Genomic DNA, 26,009 nt, shown 5'->3' with positions numbered 1-26,009 from the left:
ACCTTCCTGAAAAATTCAAAACAAGTTAGTAAGACATGACTGCCCTGCACAAAGCCATACTAGCTGTCCTTAATTAGGCCATGCTTTTCCAAATGCTTATAAGTCCAGTCCCAAAGAATCCTCTCCAATAGCTTCCCTACCACTGACATGAGACTCACTGGACTATAATTTCCAGGATTATCCCCTTCTCCCTTCTTGAACAAAGGAACACAATTAGCTACTCACCAGTCCTCTGGGATCTTGCTTGTAGCCAGAGAAGACATAAATGTCTTGGGTAAGGCCCCAGCAATCTCATCTCTTGCCTCAATAACCCATCAGGCCCTGGGGACTTATCCACCTCAACATTCCTTCAGGAGACCCAACATCATCTCTTTCTTTATCTCAAAAATGCCCTAGCATATTATCATGCTCCACACTGATATCACTATCCTCTACAACCTTCTCCTTGGAAAATACCAACCCAAAGTTCTCATTTAGGACCTCGCCCACATCCTCCACCTCCAAGTACATGTTCCCTCCTTTATCCTTGAGTGGTCCCACTCTCTATGATTCTATGCTCCAGTTTCCCCCCCCACATCCCAAAGATGTGTGGGTTTGTAGGTTAATTGGCCGCTATAACTTGTCACCAGAGTAAGGGTAAGTGGTAGAATCTGGGGGTGTTGATGCGAATGCAAGGAGAAATAAAATGGGATTAGTGTAGGATTAGCGTAAAAGGGTGTGTATGGTCGGCACAGACTCAGCGGGTCAAAGGGCCTGTTTCTGTGCCGTATGACACTATGACACTATGACTGTGACTCTCCCTAGTTATCCTCTTGCTCTTGATGTATGTATAGAATGCCTTCGGATTCTCTTTAATCCTACTTGTCAAAGACTTTTTATGGCCCCTTCTGGCTCTCCTAATTCCTCTTTTCTAGCTTCTTTATAACACTTAAGGGCTCTGTTTGATTTTAGCTTCCTAAACGTTACATACGCTTCCCTTTTCTTCTTGACTAAATTCACCACCTCTCTCCTAATCCAAGGTTCCCTTACCTTGTCATCCTTGTCCTTCCTTCTTTCTGGAACGTACCTGTCCTGTACTCTGTGCAATTGGTCTTTCAACACCCTCCACATGTCAGATGTGGACTTGCCCAAAAACAGCTGTTCCCAATTAACTTTCCCTAGTTCCTGCCTAATACTCTCATAATTTGAGCTGCCCTAATTCAATACTCTCCTGCGAGGTCCATAATTAAGCTTAATCGTAGCCCCTCCTCCTGTTGGACTTGAAACCCTCCTGGATGCACCTAACAACTTCTGCTCCGTCTAAATCTCTTGCACGAGGTAGATGCCAGTACATAATGGGGAAGTTGAAGTCACCCACGTCAACAACCCTGTTGTTTTTGATCCTTTCCCTAATCTGCCTGCATATCTGTTCCTCAGTTGTCCTGGTGGCTATTGAGGGATCTGTCATATAATCCCATCTGAGTGATTACACCTTTCTTATTTTTGAGTTCTACCCATATAGACTCAGTGGATGAGCCCTCCATTATGTCCCCTCTGAGTGCAGCTGTGATATTGTCCCCGACTAATAGGGCAACTCCAACCCCCCAAACTCTTTTTACCTCCTCTCTTTTCTAAAACATCAAAACACTGGAACATTAAGCATCCAGTCCTGTCCCTCTCTCAACCAAGTCTCTGTAATGGCCACAACATCACAGTTCCATGTTCTAAGTTCATCACCCTTACTCTTAATACTCCTCACACTAAAATAAACACACTTCAACCCATCTGTCCTATTGTGTCTGTTACCTTGTTCCTGCCTGTCTTTAAAGACCTACTGGTCATGACATCTATCTTTCCCTCAATCCCTCCACATTTTTACCTGGTGCTCTGGTTCCCACCCCCCTGCCAAACTAGTTTAAACCCTCCCTAGCAGCACCAGTGAACCTCCCGGCCAGAGTATTAGTTCCCCTTCAGCTAAGATGCAACCCGTCCCTCTTGTACAGGTTGCCCCTAACTCAGAAGAGGTTCCAATGATCCAAGAACCTGAAACCCCCCCCTCCTGTATCAGATCCTCAGCCATATATTCATCTGTTCTATCATTCTATTCCTGCCCTGACTAGAATGTAGCACTGGGAATAATCCAGAGATTACTACCCTTGAGGTCCTGCTTTTCAGTGTCTTTCCTAACTCCCTATACTCACTGCACAGGACCTCTTCCGCCTTTCTATTTATGTCGTTGGTGCCAATGTGCACCATGACCTCCGGCTGCCCACTCTCCCCCTTGGGAATGTTCTGCAGCCGCTCCAAGACATGCTCAACCCTGGAACCTGGGAGGCAAAACTCCATCACCTATCCGTCCCCCTAACTATTGAGTCCTTTAGTACTATTGCTCTGACTGACTTTACCCTTTCCTGCTCAGCCTCAGAGCCAGTCACAGCGCTACCGACCTGGCTGCTGCTGCTGTGCGCTGATAGGTCATCCCCCCCAGCAGCATCGAAAGGTGTATACTTGTTGCTGAGGGGAATGGTACAGTCCTGCACTGTTTGGCTGCTCACTTTACCTCCCCTGGTGGCCACTCAACTATCTGCTGCCTGCACCTTAGGTGTGACCACCTCATTAAAACTCTTATCAGCATCTCGGACGATCCAAAGTACATCCAGCTCCAGCTCCTAAATGCAGTCAGTCAGTAGCTGCAGCTGAACCAGAATCAGAATCAAATTTATTATCACTGACATATGATGTGAAATTTGTTGTTTTGCAGCAACAGCACAGTGCAGATATAAAAATCTATAAATCACATAAGTAAACAAACAAACAAATAAATAAATAAGTAGGTAGATAAACAAATAAATAATACGAGAAAAGGAATAATGAGGTATTTTTTAAATTTTAAATTTAAAAAAAGATTTAAATTCATGGACCATATGGTCACAGACCATTCAGAAATCTGATGGCGGAGGGGAAGAAGCTGTTCCTGAAACATTGAGTGTGGATCTTCAGGCTCCTGTACCTCCTCACTGATGGTAAGTAATGAGAAGAGAGCGTGTTACAGGTGGTAAGGGTTCTCAATGATGGATGCTGCCTTCTTGAAGCACCGACTCTTGAAGATGACCTCGATGGTGGGGAAGGTTGTGCCCATGACGGAGCCGGCTGAGTCTACAACTCTTTGCAGCCTCTTGTGATCCTGTGCATTGGAGCCTCCATTCCAGGCGGTGATGCAACTAGTCAGAATGCTCTCCACCGTAGATCTATAGAAATTTGCAAGATTCTTTGGTGACATACCAAATCTCCCCAAACTCCTAGTGAAGTAGAGCTGTTGATGTGCCTTCTTTGTGATTGCATCAATGTGTTGGGCCCAGCATAGGTCCTCTAAGATGTTGATGCCCAGGAACTTGAAGCTCCTCACCCTTTCCACTGCTGACCCCTCAATGAGGACAGGTGTGTGTTCTCCCAACTTCCCTTTCCTGAAGTCCACAATCAGTTCCTTGGTTTTGCTGACATGAAGAGCGAGGTTGTTATTGCGACACCACTCAACCAGCTGGTCTATCTCACTCCTGTAAGCCTCCTAATTGCCATCTGAGATTCTACCAACAGTGGTGTCATTGGCAAATTTATAGATGACGTTTGAGCTGTGCTCAGCCACACAGTCATGAATGTAGAGAGAATAGAGCAGTGGGCTAAGCACACATCCTTGATGTGCGCCTGTGTTGATAGCCAGTGAGGAGGAGATGTTACTACCGATCCGCACTGATGGTGGTCTTCTGATGAAGAAGGTGAGAATCCATTTGCAGAGAGGGAGGTACAGAAGCCTTGGTTTTGTAGCTTGGTTAATAGTACTGAGGCAATGATGGTGTTGAACGCTGAGCTGTAGTTGATAAACAGTAGCCTGATGTATGTCTCGTGGTTGTCTAGGTGCTCCAAAGCAGAGTGCAGATCCAGTAGGATTGTGTCTGCTGTAGACCTGTTGTGGCGGTAGGTGAACTGCAGTGGGTCCAGGTCCTTGCTCATGCAGGAGTTAATTATAGCCATAACCAACTTCTCAAAGCACTTCATTATGGTAGATGTGAGTACTCCCAGGCAATAGTCATTGAGACAGCTCACCCTGCTTTTCATGGGCACTCAAAATGATTGCTGCCCTGTTGAAGCAGGTAGGAACCTTGGACTGTAGCAGTGAGAGGTTGAAGATGTCCTTGAACACTCCATCTAGTTGGTTGGCCAGACTTCATCCTCCTCCGCTCCAAGGAAAATAAACTCAGCCTTATCAAGTCTCTCCTCATAACTGAAAAGTTCCATCCCGAGCACTATCTCAATGAATCTCTTCTGCACCCTCTCCAGTGCAGTCACATTCTTCCTCTCGTGTGGTGACTAGAACTGCATACAATAGTCTAGTCCTGGCCTAACATTCTTGTACAAGAAACACAGAAGTTACCATGCAGGTAGGAAGATGGAGTTCAAGAGTAAAGAATCCTTGTGTAGGGCATGGGTGAGACCACATCTGGAGTAACGTATACAGCTTTGGCTTCCTTTTTGTGAGGTAGAATAAACTTGACTTAGCAACAATGCAGGGAAGGTTGTATTTCATTGGTTGCTTGGATGAGGGAGTTATGAGAAAAGAATAAACAGATTGGAGCTAAGAAGAAAAGTGAGAAGGGATCTTAGGAATACAAGTTTCTGAGGGGGTTTGTGGGGGATGATTCTGAGAGGATGTTTCTCCTGATGTGTAAGACTAAAACACACATATTCTGAGGAGAAGGGGTCAGCCACTTGAGACTAAGATGAGGAAGAACTTCTCTCAGGGGATTATGAATTTTCAGAATTCTCTGCCCCAGAGAGCTGCGAATTCTGAGCCATTGAGTGTGTTAAGGGCAGAGATGGATTTCCGCAAAGTTGTGGAGATTGTGCAGCAAGGTGGAATTGAGGTCAAAGATTAGATCAGTCATGTTCTAATTGAATGGCAGATTAGACATGAGGGGCCATTTAGCCTACACCTGCTCTTGTTTCTTTTGTTTATAATTTAAATGTCCTCTGACAAACTTTAAAAATTATTTTCTATCAATCTTGCTTGGGGACCACCCGAGCACTGATCACAGTACTTACTAATTTTCCTAAGTTGATTGTTTCTTGGACTGGAGGAAGATGAATTGTTTTGTTTCCCAGAGATCAGTTTTGGGGCCATTGCTTTAGTTCATCTACATTAATGATCTGGATTTGGTGATGAAAACCACAATTTCTAAATTTGTGGATGACACAAAGCTTGGCAGTATTGTCAACTGCAGAGAGGATGGTGATAGATTGTAGCAGTAGGTAAACAGATTGGACTGACACATGGCAGATGAAGTTTAATGCAGAGAAATGTGAGGTGATGCAGTTTTGGAAGAAAGATGAGGAGAGGCAATGTAAAATGAAGGGTACTCTTCTAAAAGGAGTGTTGAAGCAGATGGAGCTGGGATTATGTGTGCTCAAGTCATTGAAAGTATCAGGGTAGGTTGAGAAAGTAATTAGTAAGTTCTGTTTTTTTTTCAATAGAAGCATTGAGTATAAAAGTAGGGAAATCCTGCTGAATTTTTTTAAAACACTGTTCTGGCCTCAGCTGAAGTTCTATGTTCAATTCTAGTCAACACTTTATAGGAAAGAAGTGAAAGCAGTAGAGAGGGTCAAAAGGAGAGTTACAAGAATGGTTTCTGAGTTGAGGACTACACTTACAAGGACAGATGTGAGAGGCTGGAACTGCTTTCTTTGGTGAAAAGAAAGCTGAGGGGAGATTTGAAAGAAGTAAATAAAATGATGAGGGGCCTGGACACAATGGAAAGTGGCAAGTGCTCGCTTTGGTAGTGGGGTCACAGGTGTAAAAGAAAAAGGAAGAGAATTAAGAGCGACATAAGGAAAAAATGCTTTTATACAATATGTGGTTGGAACCTGGAATGTACTTCCATCGGATGTGGTGGAGGTGGTTTCATTGTGGCCTTGGAAAGGGGATAAAATAAATATATGGTGGAGAAAAATTTGCAAGGCAATGTAAAGAAGGCTAGTGGGTGGAACTAATGAGTTGCTCTGCTAGAAAGCTGGCTTGGACATAATGGGTCGAATGACTGTCTTTTCTATTCCCATTCTGATTCAACAAAAATGTGGTATATTAGCACCTATATATAAAGGGAGAAAATGCAAGTTCAATAACAAAAGATCAATTTAGGGAGAGAGGCAGGAAAATCCATCTTAAAAATACCCTCAGTTCCTTTTTTCTGGTTCATCAGCATTGTAATACCGCTTTAGAACGATATTGCTCCATGTGGTCTTGAGGAAACCACTCAGGGTAAGAGCAATACAATGACTAAATGCCTGTTAAACTGCAGAGCCAGAGTTAACATTGTGTTGGGTCAGGTTCCCCTGTATTTTGGTTATCAGTTCAGCTGCATTTGCTGCTCAGTTATTCTAATGTTTATGAATTTTTGTGAAAGAAATAGGATGCAGCTTGTTTGTACTGAATTAATCAGAGATTATTCTGGATTAATTAAATTATTGCAGTAGAAGGTCCACCTAAATGGAGAGAAGATGAGTTAAATCAAGAACGGATGTTTAGGTAACAGCTTTAGGTGAGTATCAGGAATCTATGTACCATAGGCATTAGGTAAGAACTGGGGGATAAGGAGTTGCATAATTCCAACTAAATAACTAAACAGCCATTTTTCTTCTGTTCAATAGGTCACATACTCCACCCTTCAGGAAGTTGTTGATCATTTTATAAAAGTGACCAATGGAGTTTTGAAACCATACTTAGATCCTAAAGAGTATGCCAACAAAATTGGTATGTTTGCACGTCCACACTACATATGGGCTTGGGGACATTTAATATCTTATATAGTGTCACATTCAGAACATTCTGATTTCAACAAGGAATAGAACACATTTAAAATACAAAGAAAACTCTGTTTTATGTCACAACTTTAAATATTGGCCAGGCCCTCGATGGATCTTTTATGTCTACCCACAGGGATAAATGGAGCCATGATTAATGTCTCATCTGGCAGTACAGCACTTAGAAATATAGAACATAGAAAAATTACCTCACAATTCAGGTCCTTCGGTCCACAAAGCTGTGTCGAACATGTCCCTACCCTAGAACTTACAAGGCTTACCCAGAGCCATCTATTTTTCTCAGCTCCATGTACCTATCCAACAGTCTCTTAAAAGACCCTATCGTATCCGCTTCCACCACCGTTGCCAGTAGCCCATTCCACGCATTCATCACTCTCTGAGTAAAAAACTTACCCCTGACATCTCCTCTATACCTACTCCCCAGCACCTTAAACCTATGTCCTCTTGTGGCCACCATTTCAGCCCTGGGGAAAAGCCTCTGACTATCTACCTGATCAATACCTCTCATCATCTTATATACCTCTATCAGGTCCCCCCTCATCCTCCATCGCTCCAAGGAGAAAAGGCCGAGTTCCCTCAACCTACTTTCAGTAGACATGCTCCGCATTCCAGGCAGCATCCTAGTAAATCTCCTCTGCACCCTCTCTATGGCTTCCACATCCTTCCTGTAGTGAGATGACCAGAACTGAGCACAGTACTCCAAGTGGGGTCTGACCAGGGACCTATATAGATGCAACAATACCTCTCGGCTCCTAAATTCAATTCCCCAATTGATGAAGAACAATACACCATGTGCCTTCTTAACCACAGAGTCAACCTGTGCAGCCGCTTTGAGCGTCCTATGGACTTAGACCCCAAGATCCCTCTGATCCTCCACACTGCCAAGAGTCCTACCATTAAGACTATATTCTGCCATCATATTTGACCTACCAAAATGAACCATTTCACACTTATCTGGGTTGTACTGCATCTGCCACTTCTCAGCCCAACTTTTCATCCTGTCTATGTCCCTCTGTAACCTCTGACAGCCCTCCAAACTATACACAACACCCCCAACCTTTGTGTCATCTGCAAACTTACTAACCCATCCCTCCACTTCCTCATCCAGGTCGTTTATAAAAATCACAAAGAGTAAGGGTTCCAGGACAGATCCCTGAGGTACACCACTGGTCACCGACCTCCACACAGAATACGACCCTTCAACAACCACTCTTTGCCTTCTGTGGGCCAGACAGTTCTGAATCCACACTGCAATCCCCCCTTGGATCCCAAGCCTCCTTACTTTCTCAATAAGCCTTGCATGGGGTACCTTATCAAACACTTTGCTGAAATCCATCTACTGTTCTCCCTTCATCGATGTGTTTAGTCACATCCTCAAAAAATTCAATCAGGCTCGTAAGGCAGGACCTGCCCTTGACAAAGTCATGCTGACTATTCCTAATCATATTATACCTTTCCAAATGTTCATAAATCCTGCCTCTCAGGATCTTCTCCATTAGCTTACCAACCACTGAGGTGAGACTCACCGGTCTATAATTCCCTGGGCTATCCCTACTCCCCTTCTTGAATAAGGGAACAACATCCGCAACCCTCCAATCTTCCGGAACCTCTCCCGTCTCCATCGACGATTCAAACATCATCATCAGAGGCTCCGCAATCTCTTCCCTCACCTCCCACAGCAGCCTGCTGTACATCTCATCCGGTCCCGGCGACTTATCCAACTTGATGCTTTCCAAAAGTTTCAACACCTCCTCTTTCCTAATGTCTACATGCTCAAGCTTTTCAGCCTGCTGCAGTTCCCCACTACAATCCCCCAGATCTTTTTCCGTAGTGAATACTGACGTATTCATTAAGTACCTCCGCTATTTCTTCCAGATCCATACACACTTTCCCACTGCTGCACTTGATAGGCCCTATTCTTTTGCATCTTATCCTCTTGCACTTCACATACTTGTAGAATGCCTTGGGGTTTTCCTTAATCCTGGCCCCCAAGGCCTTTTCATGCCCCCTTCTGGCTCTCCTAATCTCCTTCTTAAGCTCCTTCCTATTAGCCTTATACTTTTCCAGATCTCTAACATTACCTAGCTCTCTGTACCTTTTGTAAGCTTTTCTTTTCCTTTTGACGAGATTTATTATAGCCTTTGTACTCCATGGTTCCTGTATCCTCTCGTGACTCCCCTGTCTCATTGGAACATGCCTATGCAGAACTCCGCATAAATATCCCCTGAATATTTGCCACATTTCTTCTGTACTTTACCCTGAGAACATCTGTTCCCAATCTAATCTTCCAATTTCCTGCCTGAGAGCCTCATAATTCCCTTTAATCCAAGTAAACGCCTTTCTAGTCTGTCTGTTCCTATCTCTCGCCAGTGCTAACGTAAAGGAGATAGAATTATGATCACTATCACCAAAATGTTCACCCATTGAGAGATCTGACACCTGACCAGGTTCATTTCCCAATACCAAATCAAGTACAGCCTCTCATCTTGTAGGCCTATCTACATATTGTGTCAAGAATCCTTCCTGAACACACTTAACAAACTCCTCCCCATCTAAACCCCTCACTGTCTGGAGATGTCAATCGATGTTTGGGAAATTAAAATCCCCCATCACAACAGCTCTGTTATTCTCACACCTTTCTTGGATCTGCTTCCCTATCTGCTCCTCGATATCCCTGTTACTATTGGGTGGCCTATAAGAAACACCCAGTAAAGTTATTGACCCCTTCCTGTTCCTAACCTCCACCCACAGAGACTCCGTAGACAGTCCCTCCACAATGTCCACCTTTTCCGCAGCTGTGACACTATCTCTGATCAACAGTGCCACTCCCCCACCTCTTTTGCCTCGCTCCCTATCCTTTCTGAAACATCTAAAGCCCAGCACTTGAAGCAACCATTCCAGTCCCTGAGCCATCCAAGTCTCCGTAATGGCCACCACATCATAGCTCCAAGTATTGATCCAAGCTCTAAGCTCATCCGCCTTGTTCACAATACTCCTTGCATTAAAATAGACACATCTCAAACCTGTCTGAGCACGTCCATTCTCTATCACCTGCCTATCATACCTACTACTAGCTTTCTCTATTTGAGAACCAAACGCCTCTTCCCCAGTCTCTCCAGTTCGGATCCCACCCCCCAACAATTCTAGTTTAAACCCTCTCCAGTAGCCTTAGCAAACCTTCCCGCCAGGATACTGGTCCCCCCGGGAGTCAAGTGCAACCTGTCCTCTTTGAACAGGTCATACCTGCCTCAAAAGAGGCCCCAATGATACAGAAATCTGAATTCCTGCTCCTTACTCCAATCCCTCAGCCACGCACTTAACCTCCTCTGCATTCTGTTCCTATACCCACTGTCACTTAGCACAGGCAGTAACCCGGAAATTACTACCTTTGAGGTCCTGCTTCTCAACTTCCTTCCTAATTCTCTATAGTCTTTTTTCAGGACCTCATTCCTTTCCCTACCTATGTCGTTGGTACCAATATGTACCACGACCTCTGGCTGTTCTCCCTCCCCTTTCAGGATATCTTGGATACGATCTGAAACATCCCGGACCCTGGCACCTGGGAGGCAAACTACCTTCCGAGTTTCTTTCCTGCGTCCACAGAATCGCTTGTCTGCCCACCTAACTATAGAATCCTCCATCACTAGTGCCCTCCTCTCTCTTTCCGGACTCTGTGCCAGAGGCACTGCCACTGTTGCTTCCCCCAGGTAGGCTGTCTCCCCCAACAGCACTCAAGCAGGAGTACTTATTGTCAAGGGGTACAGCCACAGGGGCACTCTCTAGTACCTGACTCTTCCCCTTCCCCTTCTCCCTCCTGACTGTGACCCACTTGCCTGACTCCTGTGGCCCGGTGTGACCACCTGCCTATAACTCCTTTCTATCACCTCCTCATTCTCCCTGACCAGACGCAGGTCATCGAGCTGCATCTCCAGTTCCCTAACACAGTCCTTCAGGAGCTGCAGCTCAACACACCTGGTGTAGATGTAGCCTTCCCAGAGGCAGGGAGACTCTGGGAACTCCCACATCTGACACTTGAGTACAGGATACCACACTCATACCCTTTCCTTTCCTCAAGTCACCTACCTTTCCTCGCCCCTTTACACCGAAGCCCAAAACACTCTGCTCCCTCTCACTCCGCTGCCCACTGGATATGGCGGTTTGCTTTATAAACTGCCAGCGCCGCGCCTGCGCAGTCCAGCCCCCACTCCTCCCGATTAAAACTTATAAAACACTTAAAACAGAACCTTATAAAAATCTAACCCTAATAATAACCCTATTAAAAACTAACCCTTATAATTAAAACCCTATTAAAAAAGATAAAAAAGAAAAACATATCTGCTCCAAATTCTTCTGAAGTGAAACCCATGAAGCCCCCGAAGATATTTTCCCTCCCCGCTTTCTAAACTGCCCACGCTGTGCCTGTGCAGTCCAGCCCCCACTCTTCCCGATTAAAACTTATAAAACACTTAAAACAGAACCTTATAAAAATCAGTATCGGAGAAAATGGACAGGATTAATCATAGAGTCATATAGCACAGATATAGGACATGTTGACAGTTTTGCTCCATTTAGCTACACCATAACATATCCTTTTATACCTTGCCTATTTGTGTCTGCCTAAAAGTCCCTTAAATATAGTTAATTGTATCTGACTCCTCCACCTCCTCTGGCAGGGAGTTCCAGATACCAACCACTCTCTGTGTAAAAAAACCTACCCCTCAAATCCCCTTTAAAAATTCTCATCAATATGGCTGACCAAAATGGCTAGCAGATCACCCATTTGTGGAAGACAGTAGATTTCAGATAGCCTAGCAGCTATTTTAGATGAAGTAGATTTAACTTACAGCACGGTAACAGGCCCTTCCAGCCCAATGAGCCCGTGCCACCCAATTACACCCATGTTAACCTACTAACCCATATATCTTTTGGAATGAGGGAGGAAACTGGAGCACCCAGAGGAAACCCACGCAGACAGCCACGGGGAGAATGTACAAACTCTTTACAGACAGCGGCAGGAATTGACCCCCAATCACTAGCACTGCAATAACGTTATGCTAACAGCTACTATTGCAGCAGTTCTATAAATATAATTCTGAATATAAGGTAACCACAAGCCAGGCTTGGAACCTTGGTTGTGTATTGGAATGAGTTAATATTTTGGTTTAGATTTGATGATTTTGTAAGAGATAAAGGTAACAATTTTTCACTTTTTTTTGCAGAGATGTCCAAAGATCAACACAAAAGGGTACAAATGAAGCTGTTGCCAATGTCAAGAGTAGCTCCAATTCAGCGTCTCTCAATATCACCATCTGAATACCCAGGCACACCAGGAATGATGCAAAAGCCATGCAATTCTCAACAAAAGCTGCCTTTAAAGCAACAACTGTTAAAACCAGGCAGGGCTTGTTTGTTGATTTGATAATATAATGTCAGATAATATAGTGTCATAGCTAAGTTTAACAAGCAGCTAGTTATGAAAGATTTTGAAGGCAACAGGGAGAGGTATAGCAGAGAGGAATCCCATATAGAGATCAGTATAGCTCATTCTCACAAAAGGAATCATTTATACCTTACATTCGGTTTAGGATGGATTTATATCATCAGGATTTCCCTAATTGCATTCTGAATGTTGCAAAGAGTGTCACTCGTTGAACCTTATCAAATCCTTTCCCTGGTGTTTCATTCTAACTTAAAATTAAAACAAATTAGGAAAATATGTAACAGTTCAAATCATATGGTGCATTACAAAGAGGGGCCTGGATTGCCTGACGGGTCTTATCTATTTTAATTCTCTGTTTTTAAGATTAAATTGCTATTATCTATTATGCAACCAATCATAGAGATAATACTCATCCAGCCAATCACAGAGCAATATTTGCAGCCATGGAAACTACCAATTTTCAACAGCCAGGTTTTCAGTCATTCATATGTAGAGATTAATCATTAAATAAAAATGTTTCAGGTATGTTTTTAACTGAATTTACTTGTACTCACCTAAATAACATCAGAAATGAGGAGTCAGGGTAGGTCAAGAGTTGGTGATTGGAGGAGCGAGAAGGGTGGTGTGAGACAAGATGGGAATCAAGGAGAGGTGAATCAGATCATTCGCAGTGTTGGTAGATATTATCCATGCACTATAGGAGATATTTTTGTTTTATTTCTAATCAGTTTGCAAAGTGAAGGCAAGCAGGTGCATAGGCTCATGATCTTAAAAGCAATGAACTTACAGGTGATCATGCACAATTTACTTCAGAATGTTAAGGATGCAACTGTATGCCCCTCAAAAGCTATAACATTTAAAATTCCTGCACTACCTAATTCGGTATTGAACTTGAGTCTCGGGCATTTGGAACAAACAAAGTAGGATTTGTAGTACATTCTGTTGCATCGTGTTTGTGCAAACTGGCACATAATGGGACTGTAATGGATTTCTATAAATTTGTTCTTGTTCTTCCATGCACATGTTGTGCATACTCGAGGACTGGGCATGCAGAGCAATCACAGAGAGCAGTAAGTGTTTGATTGCATGAAGATGTCCTATGCGTGAAAGCCTGCAATTGGTGCAACAAACAGTCAGCTGGAGGAACTCTGTGGGTTGAGCAGCATCAGTGGGGGGGGGGGGGGCGCTGGGGGAAGGGGGAAGGAGTCGTCAGCGTTTTAGGATGCTCTCCTGGAGTTTCTTCAGGAGATTGCAAATGTTAGAATCTGGAGCAAAAAAACAGTCTCTTGCATCTCCAGCCTATAGTTGGTACTGGACTTTACACCAAAGCTACTATTAAGTCTGGACCCATTAAAAAGTTTGAGGCCTGCTCTGGCATCTGTTGAGGGGGAGGCCAACTTTACCTGGTCTGCTGTGGGGTAGTTTGAGGGATTCATTTTCTTCCAGGTGTGTCCTACTGGTTTTCTTAAAGATTGCCCACCTCCCCTCAGTACTGATGACATCAGTTTCCCTGATTGCATCTCTGACTGACCTCTGACCAAGCCTGGTCCTACCTACCTATCATCATCCAGCTTTCCTCTCTAATTTTCTCTCTGATCCAGCAATTCTTTCTGTGCACTCCCTCCCCCAGCACCTTCACTCCCCAATCATCTTCCCCTGCTATCCACTATCAGATATCCAGTTGATTTCCTCGTCAGCTCCACATCAAAAGGAGGGTGTGTTCAATTACCTTGAGCCTTGTGTACAATAAAATGTTGCTGCAGCAAGCCTTAGCATTCCCTTCCTTACTCCCTCCAACTCAGCACTGTTTAACATGCCTTTATGGGGGCTGTATAATTCTTGGCCAAAAATATATCCTAATGTCCATTTCAATTTTTCAGCAGGGGACAGTAGCAGAGGCCTAGCCAAAGAAGAATCTGAACCAAACTATATGAATAATGAAAGTAAGACTGCAATAGAGTTCTGTATTTTTCTTTGGAATTTATATTTTTCGTTCAAACATCATATTCACAAAAAAAATTTATTTCTTTGTTCAATTTATAACAGTTCTCTGTTAATAATATATACCCAATCTGCTGTTGCAATTCTATTTACTGCCTGCAGTTTCACATTGTCCCACAACTGAGATTTTTAATATTATTCATTTGTTTCCATATTCAGGAGATGATTTTGTCTTATTAAATCAAAAAAAAAGTATCTTAATTGAGGCCTGTAGGATTAGGGTTACTTTGCTGCCAAGTTAGCCAATCAGCCCCTTTACAAAGTTTACTTCTCCAATATTCCCCAAAACATGGCAACAAGACAATCCATGTATCAAAGAAGAGAAACTTTTTATTTCACGCACATCATACTGTGAAGACTCCTTCAGATCATGGAATAAGCTGATCTCACCTTGTGGCTGCAGGTGGTCTCAAGATCCTGCAATTGGCAGTAGCCAGCCTGTCATGGGATCAGGTGCTTTGTGAACTGCAGTTATCTAATTACCGAAGCCTCATCTGTACCAAAAGCTGCCAGTAACAAATTTTTAAGTGAATAAAAATGACAGGAGATGATTTTTAACACATAAAATGCTTTCCCTGGTGTTATGTTTGTTCTTCATCAAGAGACAAACTTCGCGTGGGTTTAACATCTGAACATTTTATTAACCAACACCAGAGTGGCTTGCTTTCCCTCTCTTTTTACAGCCACTTCCTGTTCCCCCATATGACCCCTTACATTGCCTACTGGGAACTGAAGTTCTTTATTATAACTACATAATAACACATCTTTCCCCTTTAAAGAAAACCAAACACAATACTTTGTCCTTATAAACCTGCCAAGAACCATTGTCCACTCAGCAGCTTTCAATCAGTCTCTGAGGTGGTCTGGTACTTGTTTTCACAGGTGTGTTGCTTTCACTTGCTGCATTACTATTGGTGTTTTTCCTGGGAACTCTGGTCCGCATGTTCATTTTCTCCATATGCTGCTCCCTTTGGTGTACTGACAGGGGACGGGTCACAGCCATGGGTTGGAGCTTGTGGACATAGATCCACGCAGTTCCTCCTCAGAAGTGTCCCTTGCTCCATCTGGATCTGGTATGAATGAGGATTTACTTCCTCTTGCACAACTCCTTGCATGGACCATGTGCCAGAATCATGATCTCAGATTCACACTTGATCCCCAGGCTTCAGGACTGGTAGGCTTTTTGCTGATGTGTTGTGATTCTGTTTGTTTTTCTTTCCCTTCCTCTTTAGTCTGTTTGACCATGTGTGCTTCTTCAGGTGTCAACAGGTTTTCATGTATTGGAAGGTTAGTTCGTATGTGTCGACCCATCAGCATTTGGGCTGGTGAAAGGCCATTCTGCAGTGGCACACTTCTGTAAATCATTAGCCTTCTGTGGAAATCCTCTCGTCTATCTTGTGCTTTCTTCATGAGGCCCTTCACCACCTTAACTGAACTCTCTGCTAGGCCATTAGAATTTGGGTGATGTGTGCTTGAGGTTATGTCGAAACCCCCAAACATTGGCAAAGGATTCAAATTCACAGCTCGAAAATTGTGGACCATTGTCTGATACTACTTCACATCGCAAACACAGCTTCCAGGAATGTGATAACTGCTTTGCTGGACGTTGATTGTAGTGTCGCAACCTCTGGGTAATTGGAAAAGTAGTCTGTTACAACAATATGGCTCTTCCCATTACAGTCAAACAAATCCACTCCAACTTTGAAATACGGCTTGTCTGCTGCAGGGTGTGGTGTAAGTGGTTCTGCTTGCTGCTTTGGTCTGTAGGCAAGGAATATTTCACATGAAGCTGATGTCTTGGTTCAATCTTGGCCAGTACATCACTTCACAAACTCTACATTTACATTTTTCCTCCCCAAGATGCTCTGGAGCATCTCCTTGCGTAGTGACTCTGGAATCACAAACCTGTTCCCTTTGAAGACAGTTCAGCTCTGCAAGCCCAATAATCCCGAATACATCCTTTGCTGCTGGCCATCCTTTCTGTATTGTATCATTGATTACTTTCATTGTTTCATCTGCCTCTGCTGCTTTCCTAACCTGCTCTGTTCTATCTGGAGATACTGGAAGAGAGGTGACAATCATGTCAACAGAGGCCTGTATATCTGCATTAACCTGTTGGTCACTCTTTTCTGTCTTGTCAACTGCTCGAGACAGCACATCAGCAGCAAATAGATATTTTCCAGTTGTGTAGATCATCTTCACATCATATTTCTGCAGCCTTATCAACATGTGCTGTATCCTCATGGCATAGTCATTCAGTGGTTTGGACATAATTGAGACCAACGGTTTATGGTCTGTCTCCACTTCAATAGCTTGCCCATAGATGTACTCATGGAACCTTTCACATGCATATGTACTGGCAAGAAGCTCTTTCTCTATCTGTGCATAGTTGGCTTCCCCACTTGTTCAAGCCCTTGATGCATAGGCCACAGGTTGCCACGTGCCATCATGCTGCTGCAGTAGTACTGATCCAAGGCCATGCCAGGACGCATCAGCTGATACCCTGATACACCTTTCTGGATCATAAAACTTCAGCATGGGCTCTTCAGTTAGGACCCTTTTCAACATCTGGAAACACTCTTCTTGCTGATGAGACCAAATCCATTCATTTTGTTGCTCAAGGAGTGACCTAAGTGGTGCTGACACTGTTGACAATCAAGGGATAAACTTAGCCAGGTAAGTCACCATCCCTAAGAAACATCTTACCTTCTCTTTGTTTTGGGGCTTCTCCATGTTTTCAATGTCTGACATCTTTCTTGGGTCAGGCTTCACTCCCTCCTCAGATATGACATCTCCTATGAAGATCAGTGTCTTAACACCAAACTCACATTTCTCTTTATTTAATTTTGAATTGACATTCCTTGTCATGTCAAGCACTTGTCTCAGTTGAGTATCATGTTCCTCCTTGGTGGACCCCCAGACGATGATGTTATCCATCATGGTCACGACACCAGGTATGCCCTCAAAAATCATGTAGATGGTTTTATGGTAGATTTCAGGTGTGGACAGGATCCAATATGGCAGCTGAAGATAGTGATATCTTCCCTGTGGTGTGTTAAAGGTACACAGTCTTGAACTTGCCTCATCAAGCTTCATCTGCTAAAACCCAAATGATGTGATGGTTATTTGGCACCTGAAAACTGGGACATGATCTCCTCCCATGTTGGCAATTTAAAATGCTCTCTCTTGATGGCTTAATTGAGATCTCTTCAGTCTAGACGTATCCACAATGCTCCATTTTTCTTTTGCACAATGACCATTGAACTCACCCAATCTGTTGGTTCTTCAATTTTCTGTGACATTCATCTGTTCCATGCATGCTAGTTCTTATTTAAGTTTAGCTTTAAGTTGAATCAGAACTTTCCTGCATGCATGGACAACAGGAGCCTCTGCCTCATCAATGTGAATTTTGTGTACACCAGGTAAGCATCTGAGCCCCTCAAAGACATCTGCATACTCTTCCATGAGTGTTGTGTGGTCATCTTTGGTATGTGAAGCTACTATGAAAACTTTTTTCACTAGGGTGAGCTTTTCACATGCACTCAGACCTAATATTGGCTGTACTCTCTTTTCTACAATCAGTAGCTGTGATTTTAAGTGCTGCCCTTGTGCTTAAAGGTCACATACAGCCCCTTTTTACTGGAACTTTCTCCAGTGTAGCCTGTCACTTTTAACTTCACAGGGTAAATCTTACTCTTTACTGAGAGTCTTATAATCATCCATGGATACCAGATTCACCTGAGCTCTGGTGTCAAGCTTGAATGGAATTACAGTCTCATTCACAGTTACTGGAACAATCCATTCTGTTTTACCAGCAGCCACAGTCTGTATAGAATCCACAAAGAATTCCTTCATTTCCTCATCAACTGTGTGCACCTTTCTCTTGTTAACCCCAGCTTTGCAGCACCTTGCAAAGTGATTCTTCTTCCCACAGCTATTTCAGGACTTCCCATAAGCAGGACACATCTTTGCAATGTGTCTACCTCCACATGCGCTGCATTTGCTATTTGAGCCTTCCTCTTTGCTTTGCTGTTGCTTTCACTTTCAGAAATGCCTTGTGCGCTGTTTCTGTTTTCACAGCATGCACTGTTGTGTCTACCCTGTGCAGCTCCTTAGCTTGGGCTCGTGTGGTTTCTGCTGACCTACACCTATTCACTGCCTTTTCCAGGGTCAAATCTTTTTCATGGAACAGTCTTTCTTTGAGTCCATTATCTGGAATTCCACAAACTATTCTGTCTTTAACTAGTGAGTTTCTCAAATCTCCAAATTCACAAGACTTACTCAGTGTGTGATGCTCAGCTAAGTATTGGTCAAAGCTAACTTCGTGTTTCTGGTCACAGGAAAAAAAAATTCTCTCTCAAATGTGATGTTTTTACTTGGGATAAAATACTTCAAATTTTTTCCAAAGTGCCCAACTCAAAAGCTGTCTCATCAATTTGAAAGCTGTTATAGATGTCCAAAGCATCTTCGCCAATCATGTGCAGAAAAATAGACGCTTTCAATTTTTCATCATTCCCTCTTGCTCCACTAGCATCTAAATATATGTTGAATTGGTGTTTGAAGTGTTTCCAATTATCAGTTAGGTTGCTAGTAAACTGCATAGGTGTGGGAGGATTTAGCTTATCCATAACGGGAACTCTCGGCCTCTCACCTGAATCTCTTTTGGCAAATCCAGTGGCTACTGAACTTCAGGAACAATGTGCTCCCTTACTACGCCAGCTTTTTCACCTTCTTATTACAGCTTCTCTTTCATGCTCATTGAGTCTCTTTCTCAATTGCACACAGTATTCATCTACTCTCCCTGCTCAGTCCTCACACCAATTTCTGACACCATTTTATGTTTGTTCTTCATTAAGAGACAAACCTCGTGTGGGTTTAACATCTGAACACCAACACCAGAGTGGCTTGCTTTCCCTCTCTTTTTACAGCCGCTTCGTGTTCCCCATGTGACCCCTTGCATTGTCTATTGGGAACTGTAGTTCTTTATTATAACTACATAAAAACACATAACAACACACCTGGGGCACAATTTAAATAATGTATAATTCACTGCTTTCATTGTGATATTCTCCTTGCTGATCTATGAATTAATGATGAGGTCATAAATTGCAAAATTTTAATCCATTTTCTGTCAGTAAGTAATTACTATTTACGGTGGGAAAGAAAAAACATGGGAACTATAAATCAGTAAGTCTAACATCTGTGGTAGGTAAGATATGGAGAGGATTCTGAGGGATAAGATATGCGTGCATCTACAAAGACAGGAGTTGATTAGAGGTAGTTAGCATGGCTTTGAGAGTAGATCATGTCTTACGAACTTGGAGGTTTTTGATGATGTGACCAAGAAAGTTGATGAAGGCAGTGCAGTAGACGTGTTTACGTAGACTTCAGTAAGGCCTTTACACCAAAGCTACTATTAAGTCAGGACCATACAGGTTCCACACGGTAGGCTGCTCTAGAAGGTTAGATTGTATGGAATCCAGGGAGAGCTGGCTAATTGGATACACAATTGGCTTGATGGCAGAAAGCTGAGGGTGGTGGTGGAAGGTTGTTTCTCAGACTGGAAGCCACTGTGTGCGCCTCGGTTTGAATAAGGATTTATGTATTAACAATTTGAATAAGGATGTACGAGGCATGGTTAGTAAGTTTGCAGATGACACTAATAGGCAGTATAGTGGAAAATGAAGAAGGTTATCAAAAATTACGGGGGATCTTGATCTGTAAGTGGGGCCGAGGAATGATAAATAGAGCTTAATTTGGATAAGTATGAGATATTTCATTTTGGAAAGTCAAATCCAGACAGGACTTTCACAGTGAACAACAGGACCCTGGGGAGTTTTGCAGAACAGAGGGACCCTGACATACAAGTATGTGGTTCCCTGAAAGTGGAGTCACAGGTAGACAGGGTTGCGAAGAAGGCTTTTGGCACGCTGGGCTTCATAAATCAGAACATTGAGTATAAATGTTGGGAGGTCATAGTGTGATTGTAAAGGACACTGGTGAGGCTGCACTTGGAGTATTGTGTTCAGTTTTGGTCACACTGCTATAGGAAAAATGTTATTAAACTGGAAAGAGTGCAGAAAAGATTTACAAGGATGTTGCCAGGACTTGAGGGACTGAGTTATAGGGAGAGGTTGGACAGGCTAGGACTTTATTCCTTGGAGCATAAGAGACGGAGCAGTGAACTTATAGAGGTGTATAAAATGGAGGGGGGCATAGATAGGGGCAATCTTTTACCCAGGCTTCGGTTATCAAGAACTAGAAGGAATAGGTTTAAAGGTGAGAGGGGAAAGATTTAAGAGGAACTGGAGAGGCAACTTTTTTTTATAAAAACTCAACGGGTGCTATCTATGTGGAATGAGCTGCCAGAAGTGGTTAAGGCAGGTTCAATAACAACTTAAAAGACAGTTGGACAGGTACATAAATTGGAAAGGTTTAGAAGGTTGTGGGCCAAACACTGGCAGATGGGGCATCTTGGTTGGCATGGACCAGTTGGGATGAAGGATCTGTTCCCATGTTGTGCTCTATGAACTAGGAGCTGTGCATGAAACATATTCCAAAAATGAAAGTGGAATTAGAGTGAGTTGCAACTGACAGTGAGCAATCTAATTTCCTGTTACACAGAACTTCAAGAGGAAATGGGTGAAAACAATTCAAAACATTCCCAAAATCAAGTCGTATATGCAATTTGAGTACAAAGAACAGATACAAATATTTTTTTACCCTAGTTCAATTTCTAGGCATCATAGAACATCACCCTTATCAGAAGGGCTTGATAGCAATAATTTATGATTTGATTATGAAAATACATTTAGAGATACCAGATAAAATTAAGAATGAATGGGAAAGAGAACTTCAGATACCTCTACCTATAGAGACCATAGAAAACCATAGCACACTACAGCACAGAAAACAGGCCATTTGACCCTTCTAGTCTGTGCCAAAATGTTATTCCGCTAATCCCACTTACCTGCACCTAGTCCATAACCCTCCAGACCTCTCCTGTCCATGTATCTATCCAATTTACTCTTAAAACTTAAGAGTGAGCCAGCATTTACCACATCAGATGGCAGCCCATTCCACACTCCCACCACTCTGACTGAAGTTCCCTCTAATGTTCCCCCTAAACCTTTCCCCTTTCACCCTAAAACCATGTCCTCTCGTACTTATCTCTCCTAATTTAGGTGGAAAGAGCCTACTTGCATTTACTGTCTATGCCCCTCATCATTTTGTAAACCTCTATCATATCTCCCCTCATTCTTCGCCGCTCCAAGGAATAAAGTCCTAACATGCTCAATCTTTCCCTGCAACTCAACTCCTGAAGACCCCGCAACATTCTTGTAAATCTCCTCTGCACTCTTTCAATCTTACTGACATCCTTCCTGTAGTTCGGCGACCAGAATTGCACACAATATTCTAAATTTGGTCTCACCAATGACTTATACAACCTCACCAAAACATTCCAACTCCTATACTCAATACTTTGATTTATACATGCCAAAAGCCTTTTTTTTACAACCCTGTCTACCTGTGACTCTACTTTCAGGGAATTATGCATCTGAACTCCCAGATCCCTTTGTTCCTCCGCACTCCTCAGTGTCCTACCATTTACTGTGTATGTCCTACCTTGATTTGTCCTTCCAAAATGCAACACCTCACACTTGTCTGCATTAAATTCCATCTGCCATTTTCTGGACTTTTTTCCTTTTGGTCCAGATCCCTCTGCAAGCTTTGAAAGCCCTCCTCACTGTCCACTACTCCTCCAATCTTAGTGTCATCCACAAACTTACTAATCCAATTTACCACATTATCTTCTAGATCATTGATATATACAACAAACAACAATGGCCCCAACAGATCCCTGAGGCACACCACTAGTCACAGGCCTCCAATCTGAGAAACAACCATCCACAACCACTCTGTCTTCTCCCACTCAGCCAATTTCGAATCCAGTCTACAACCTTACCATGGATAACCATTGACTGAACCTTCTGAACTAATCTCCCATGTGGGACCTTGTCAAAGGCCTTGCTAAAGTTCATGTAGACAACATCCATAGCCTTACCTTCATCTACTTTCTTAGTGACCTCCTCAAAAAACTCCACAAGATTCATTAAACACGATCTACCACGCACAAAGCTATGCTGACTATCCTTAATCAACCCTTGACTGTCCAAATACTTATATGCCCTATCTCTCAGAACACATTCCAATAATTTACCCACTACTGATGTCAGGCTCAGTGGCCTGTAATTACCTGGTTTACCCTTTGAGCCTTTCTTAAGCAATGGAACACCATGAGCTACCCTCCAGTCCTCTGGCACCGCACCCGTGGCTAAGGACATTTTAAATATATCTGCCAGGGCCTGTGCAATTTCTACACTAGTCTTCAATTCGTTAATACCTCTTCAATGTGTGCTAGACACTCTTTAATACAGTTTAAGGTGGTTCATAGGACCCATATGTCTAAGGATAAGTTAGCTTGCTTTTATAACCATATAAATCCTATCTGTGATAGATTAATTTGGAGGTGGCTTCCCTGACACATGTTTTGGTCCTGCCCTTTTTTGGAAAAGTATTGGAAAGACATTTTTGATATCATTTCAGTGGTATTGAATATTGATTTACAACTACATCCTATTACTGCAATTTTTGTGTTACCAATGATCAATTCTGGCCACTTATCTGCCTCAGTTTGTCATATGATTACATTTGTTACATTAATAGCCAGAAAATCCATTCTATTTAAATGGAAAGATCCTAAACCTCCAACTACATTGCAATGGTTTTCCCAAACTATAACATGTTTAAACTTAGAAAAAAAACAGGAATGGTACCATTGATCCCTCGGTTAATTTTGAAGAAACTTGGAGCCCATTTATCCAGCATTTTCATATGATGTAAACTGACCTTTCCAAATCCTTCTCAATAATTTTCTATTCGAGTATAAAGGAGCGGAGTTAATGACATAATTTTTTTTAAAATGAAATACAACAGCCCAGTTTTTGTTTAGTTCTTGGTTAGTTTGTTTATTATTACCATTCATTTTGTTTTGTTACTTTTAGTTTGGGGCTTTTTTCCCCTCATATAATCAAATTTCTTTTAAATCTTTTTCATGTTCAATTATTAAGAGATTGGGAGGTTCAGATTACATATTTTACTCTTTATGTTTGTATATGTTAACTGTTATTATTGTAATCCCAATCTCTTTATATCATGTGTATAATCACTATTGTTATGTATATCAGTTTGAAATTAATAAAAAGATTGAAAAAGAACAAACAGAAAACCTACAGCACAATTCAGGCCCTTCAGCCCACAAAGCTGTGCCGAACATGTCCCTATCTTAGAAATTACTAGGCTTACCCATAGCCTCTCTATCCATAACCATCAGTGCGATAAGGTCAGTCTTTTCTGCACATCGTGATACAATTGTTCAGGATTTTGAATTATGTTTTGGCATGGTGTGAATCAGTTGTACACTGTTTAATGGGCAGTCATCAGTACTTCTTTCAAGGTATACTAACACTCACGCAGGGTTTTGTTCATGATATGACAGTTTTTGAGTTTCTTGCAATGGGTTTGTGCATGGTTTCGTGCAATAGTTCACCAAGTGATGCAGTCTTTTGGTACTTTCAAAATGTGCTACACTCTACAGTGCAGAGTTTGGTGTAGTAATTGAGTGTTCACGCTGCAATGTTGCTGCTTGGTATTTATAAACCATGTGATACAGTTGCCTAATGTTAAATATGTGATGATATGAGTTTACTGTGCCATATGATAATCAATGTTTCTTCCTAAGTTTGATACAGTTTTCCAGTACTTAGAATATTGAACCTAGAACATAGCACAACACAGGAACAGGCCCTTCATCCAAACATGTCTGTGCCAACCATGATGCCAATCTAACTAATCCTCTCTGCCTGCACATGGTCTATCCCTCAATTCCTGACCTGTTCATGTGTCTGTCTAAATGCCTTCTAAACATTGTTGTAGTATCTGCTTCTACCACCTCCCCAGTAGTGAATTCCAGGCACCTACTGCTCTGTAAAAAAAGTTTGCCTCTTTTAAACTACCCCCTAGTGCAAGCCAATTACTATATTAATATAGATTTTTCTGTATGTTTCAGTTCTCGTAAAATTGAACCAGATAAACCTGGCTGGTGAGTGGAGTGAATTAGTTTTGTACCTAAATGTTATCAAGATTTGTAACGTAACAATGATAGATTGAAAAATGACTAATGTGTTGTTTCTTTAAATGCAGATGACAGACCACCCAATTATACTGCTCCAAAACCATGGCGTCTAAAGCATTTTACCACAGGTAATCTTGATCCTTCACTTTCTTACATAATTTTGTTGAATAAATTAACTAGATTAACTAGAAATAAACTAGATTTTCAAGGGGGAGGACTGCAGGTATAGACAGAAATCAAAGGTTTGTGCATGATAGAAATGTTCTCAGGTGCATCTATTTCAATGCAAGAAGTACTGTAGGCAGATGAGTTTAGGGCATGGATTGGCACATGGGATTACAAAATCATTGCTATTAGTGAGACTTGGATGCAGGAGGGGCAGGACTGGCAGTTTAATGATCCAGGGTTCCGTTGTTTCAGATGTGATAGAGGGAGAGGAATGAAAGGGGGAGGAGTAGCATTACTAGTCAGGGAAACTATCACAGCTGTGCATAGATAGGACCGCCTGGAGGGTTCCTCTACAGAGGCCATATGGGTGGAGCTGAGGAATAGGAAAGGTGTGGCCACACTAATAGGGTTGTATTATAGACCGCCCAATAGACAGAATTGGAGGAACAAATCTGTAATGAGATGGCAGACTGATGTAAGAAACAGAAAGTTGTAATAGTAGGGGATTTTAACTTTCCACATATTGACTGGGACTCCCACACTGTGAAAGGGCTGGATGGCGTGGAATTTGTCAAATGCGTTCAGGAAAGTTTTCTAAATCAATATGTTGAGGTACCAATGAGAGAGAATGCAATACTTGATCTCCTATTAGGGAACAAGACAGGTCAGGTGACAGAAGTATGTGTAGGTGAGCATTTTGGGTCCAGTGACCATAATGTCATTAGTTTTAAGTTAATTATGGATAAGGACAGGTCTGGTCCTTGAGTTGAGGTTCTAAATTGGAGAAAGGCCAATTTGGTGGAAATGATAGAGGATCTAGGAAGAATGGATTGGGATAAGTTGTTTTCTGGCAAGGATGTGTTCAGTAAGTGGAAGGCCTTCAAAGGTGAAATTTTGAGTGCAGAGTTTGCATATTCCTGCCAGGGTTAAAGGCAAAGTTAACAAGCATAGGGAACCTTGGTTTTCAAGGGATATTGACAATCTAGTTAAGAAAAAGAGGTGTATAGCAGGTATAGGCAACTAGGAACAAATGAGGTACTTGAAGAGTATAGAAAAAGTAAGAAAATACTAAAGGAAATGAGGAAGGCAAAAAGACCTGAGGTTGCTTTGGCAAATATTGTGAAGGTAAACCCAAAGGGTTTCTACAAGTATATTTAGAGTAAAAGCATAGTAAGGGACAAAATTGGTCCCCTAGAAGATCAGAGTGGTCATCTACGTGTGGAGCCTCAGGAGATGGGGGAGATCTTAGTTTTTTTGCATCAGTATTTACTCAGGAAACTGGCATAGTGTATATGGAAGGAAGGGAAACAGGCAATAGTGTCATGGAACATAGAGATTAAAGAGGAGGTGCTT

The 26,009-nt window shown here is 42.4% G+C and overlaps 1 protein-coding gene across 1 annotated transcript in view; it reads left to right on the top strand.

Moving 5' to 3' along the window:
* Positions 1–26,009, top strand: part of LOC127572587 (signal-transducing adaptor protein 1-like) — a 94,096-nt gene that overhangs the window by 56,771 nt on the left and 11,316 nt on the right. The window contains exons 7-11 of the mRNA XM_052020006.1: positions 6,679–6,781; positions 12,072–12,248; positions 14,173–14,235; positions 24,423–24,455; positions 24,557–24,616. Coding sequence (XP_051875966.1) covers positions 6,679–6,781; positions 12,072–12,248; positions 14,173–14,235; positions 24,423–24,455; positions 24,557–24,616 — 436 coding nt within the window. The remainder of the gene's footprint in view (positions 1–6,678; positions 6,782–12,071; positions 12,249–14,172; positions 14,236–24,422; positions 24,456–24,556; positions 24,617–26,009) is intronic.

This window comes from Pristis pectinata, chromosome 7 (assembly GCF_009764475.1).
Source record: "Pristis pectinata isolate sPriPec2 chromosome 7, sPriPec2.1.pri, whole genome shotgun sequence".
Classification (NCBI taxonomy): domain Eukaryota; kingdom Metazoa; phylum Chordata; class Chondrichthyes; order Rhinopristiformes; family Pristidae; genus Pristis; species Pristis pectinata.
The sequence above is the reverse complement of the archived record's forward strand: the minus strand, read 5'-3'. Positions and strand labels throughout refer to the sequence as shown.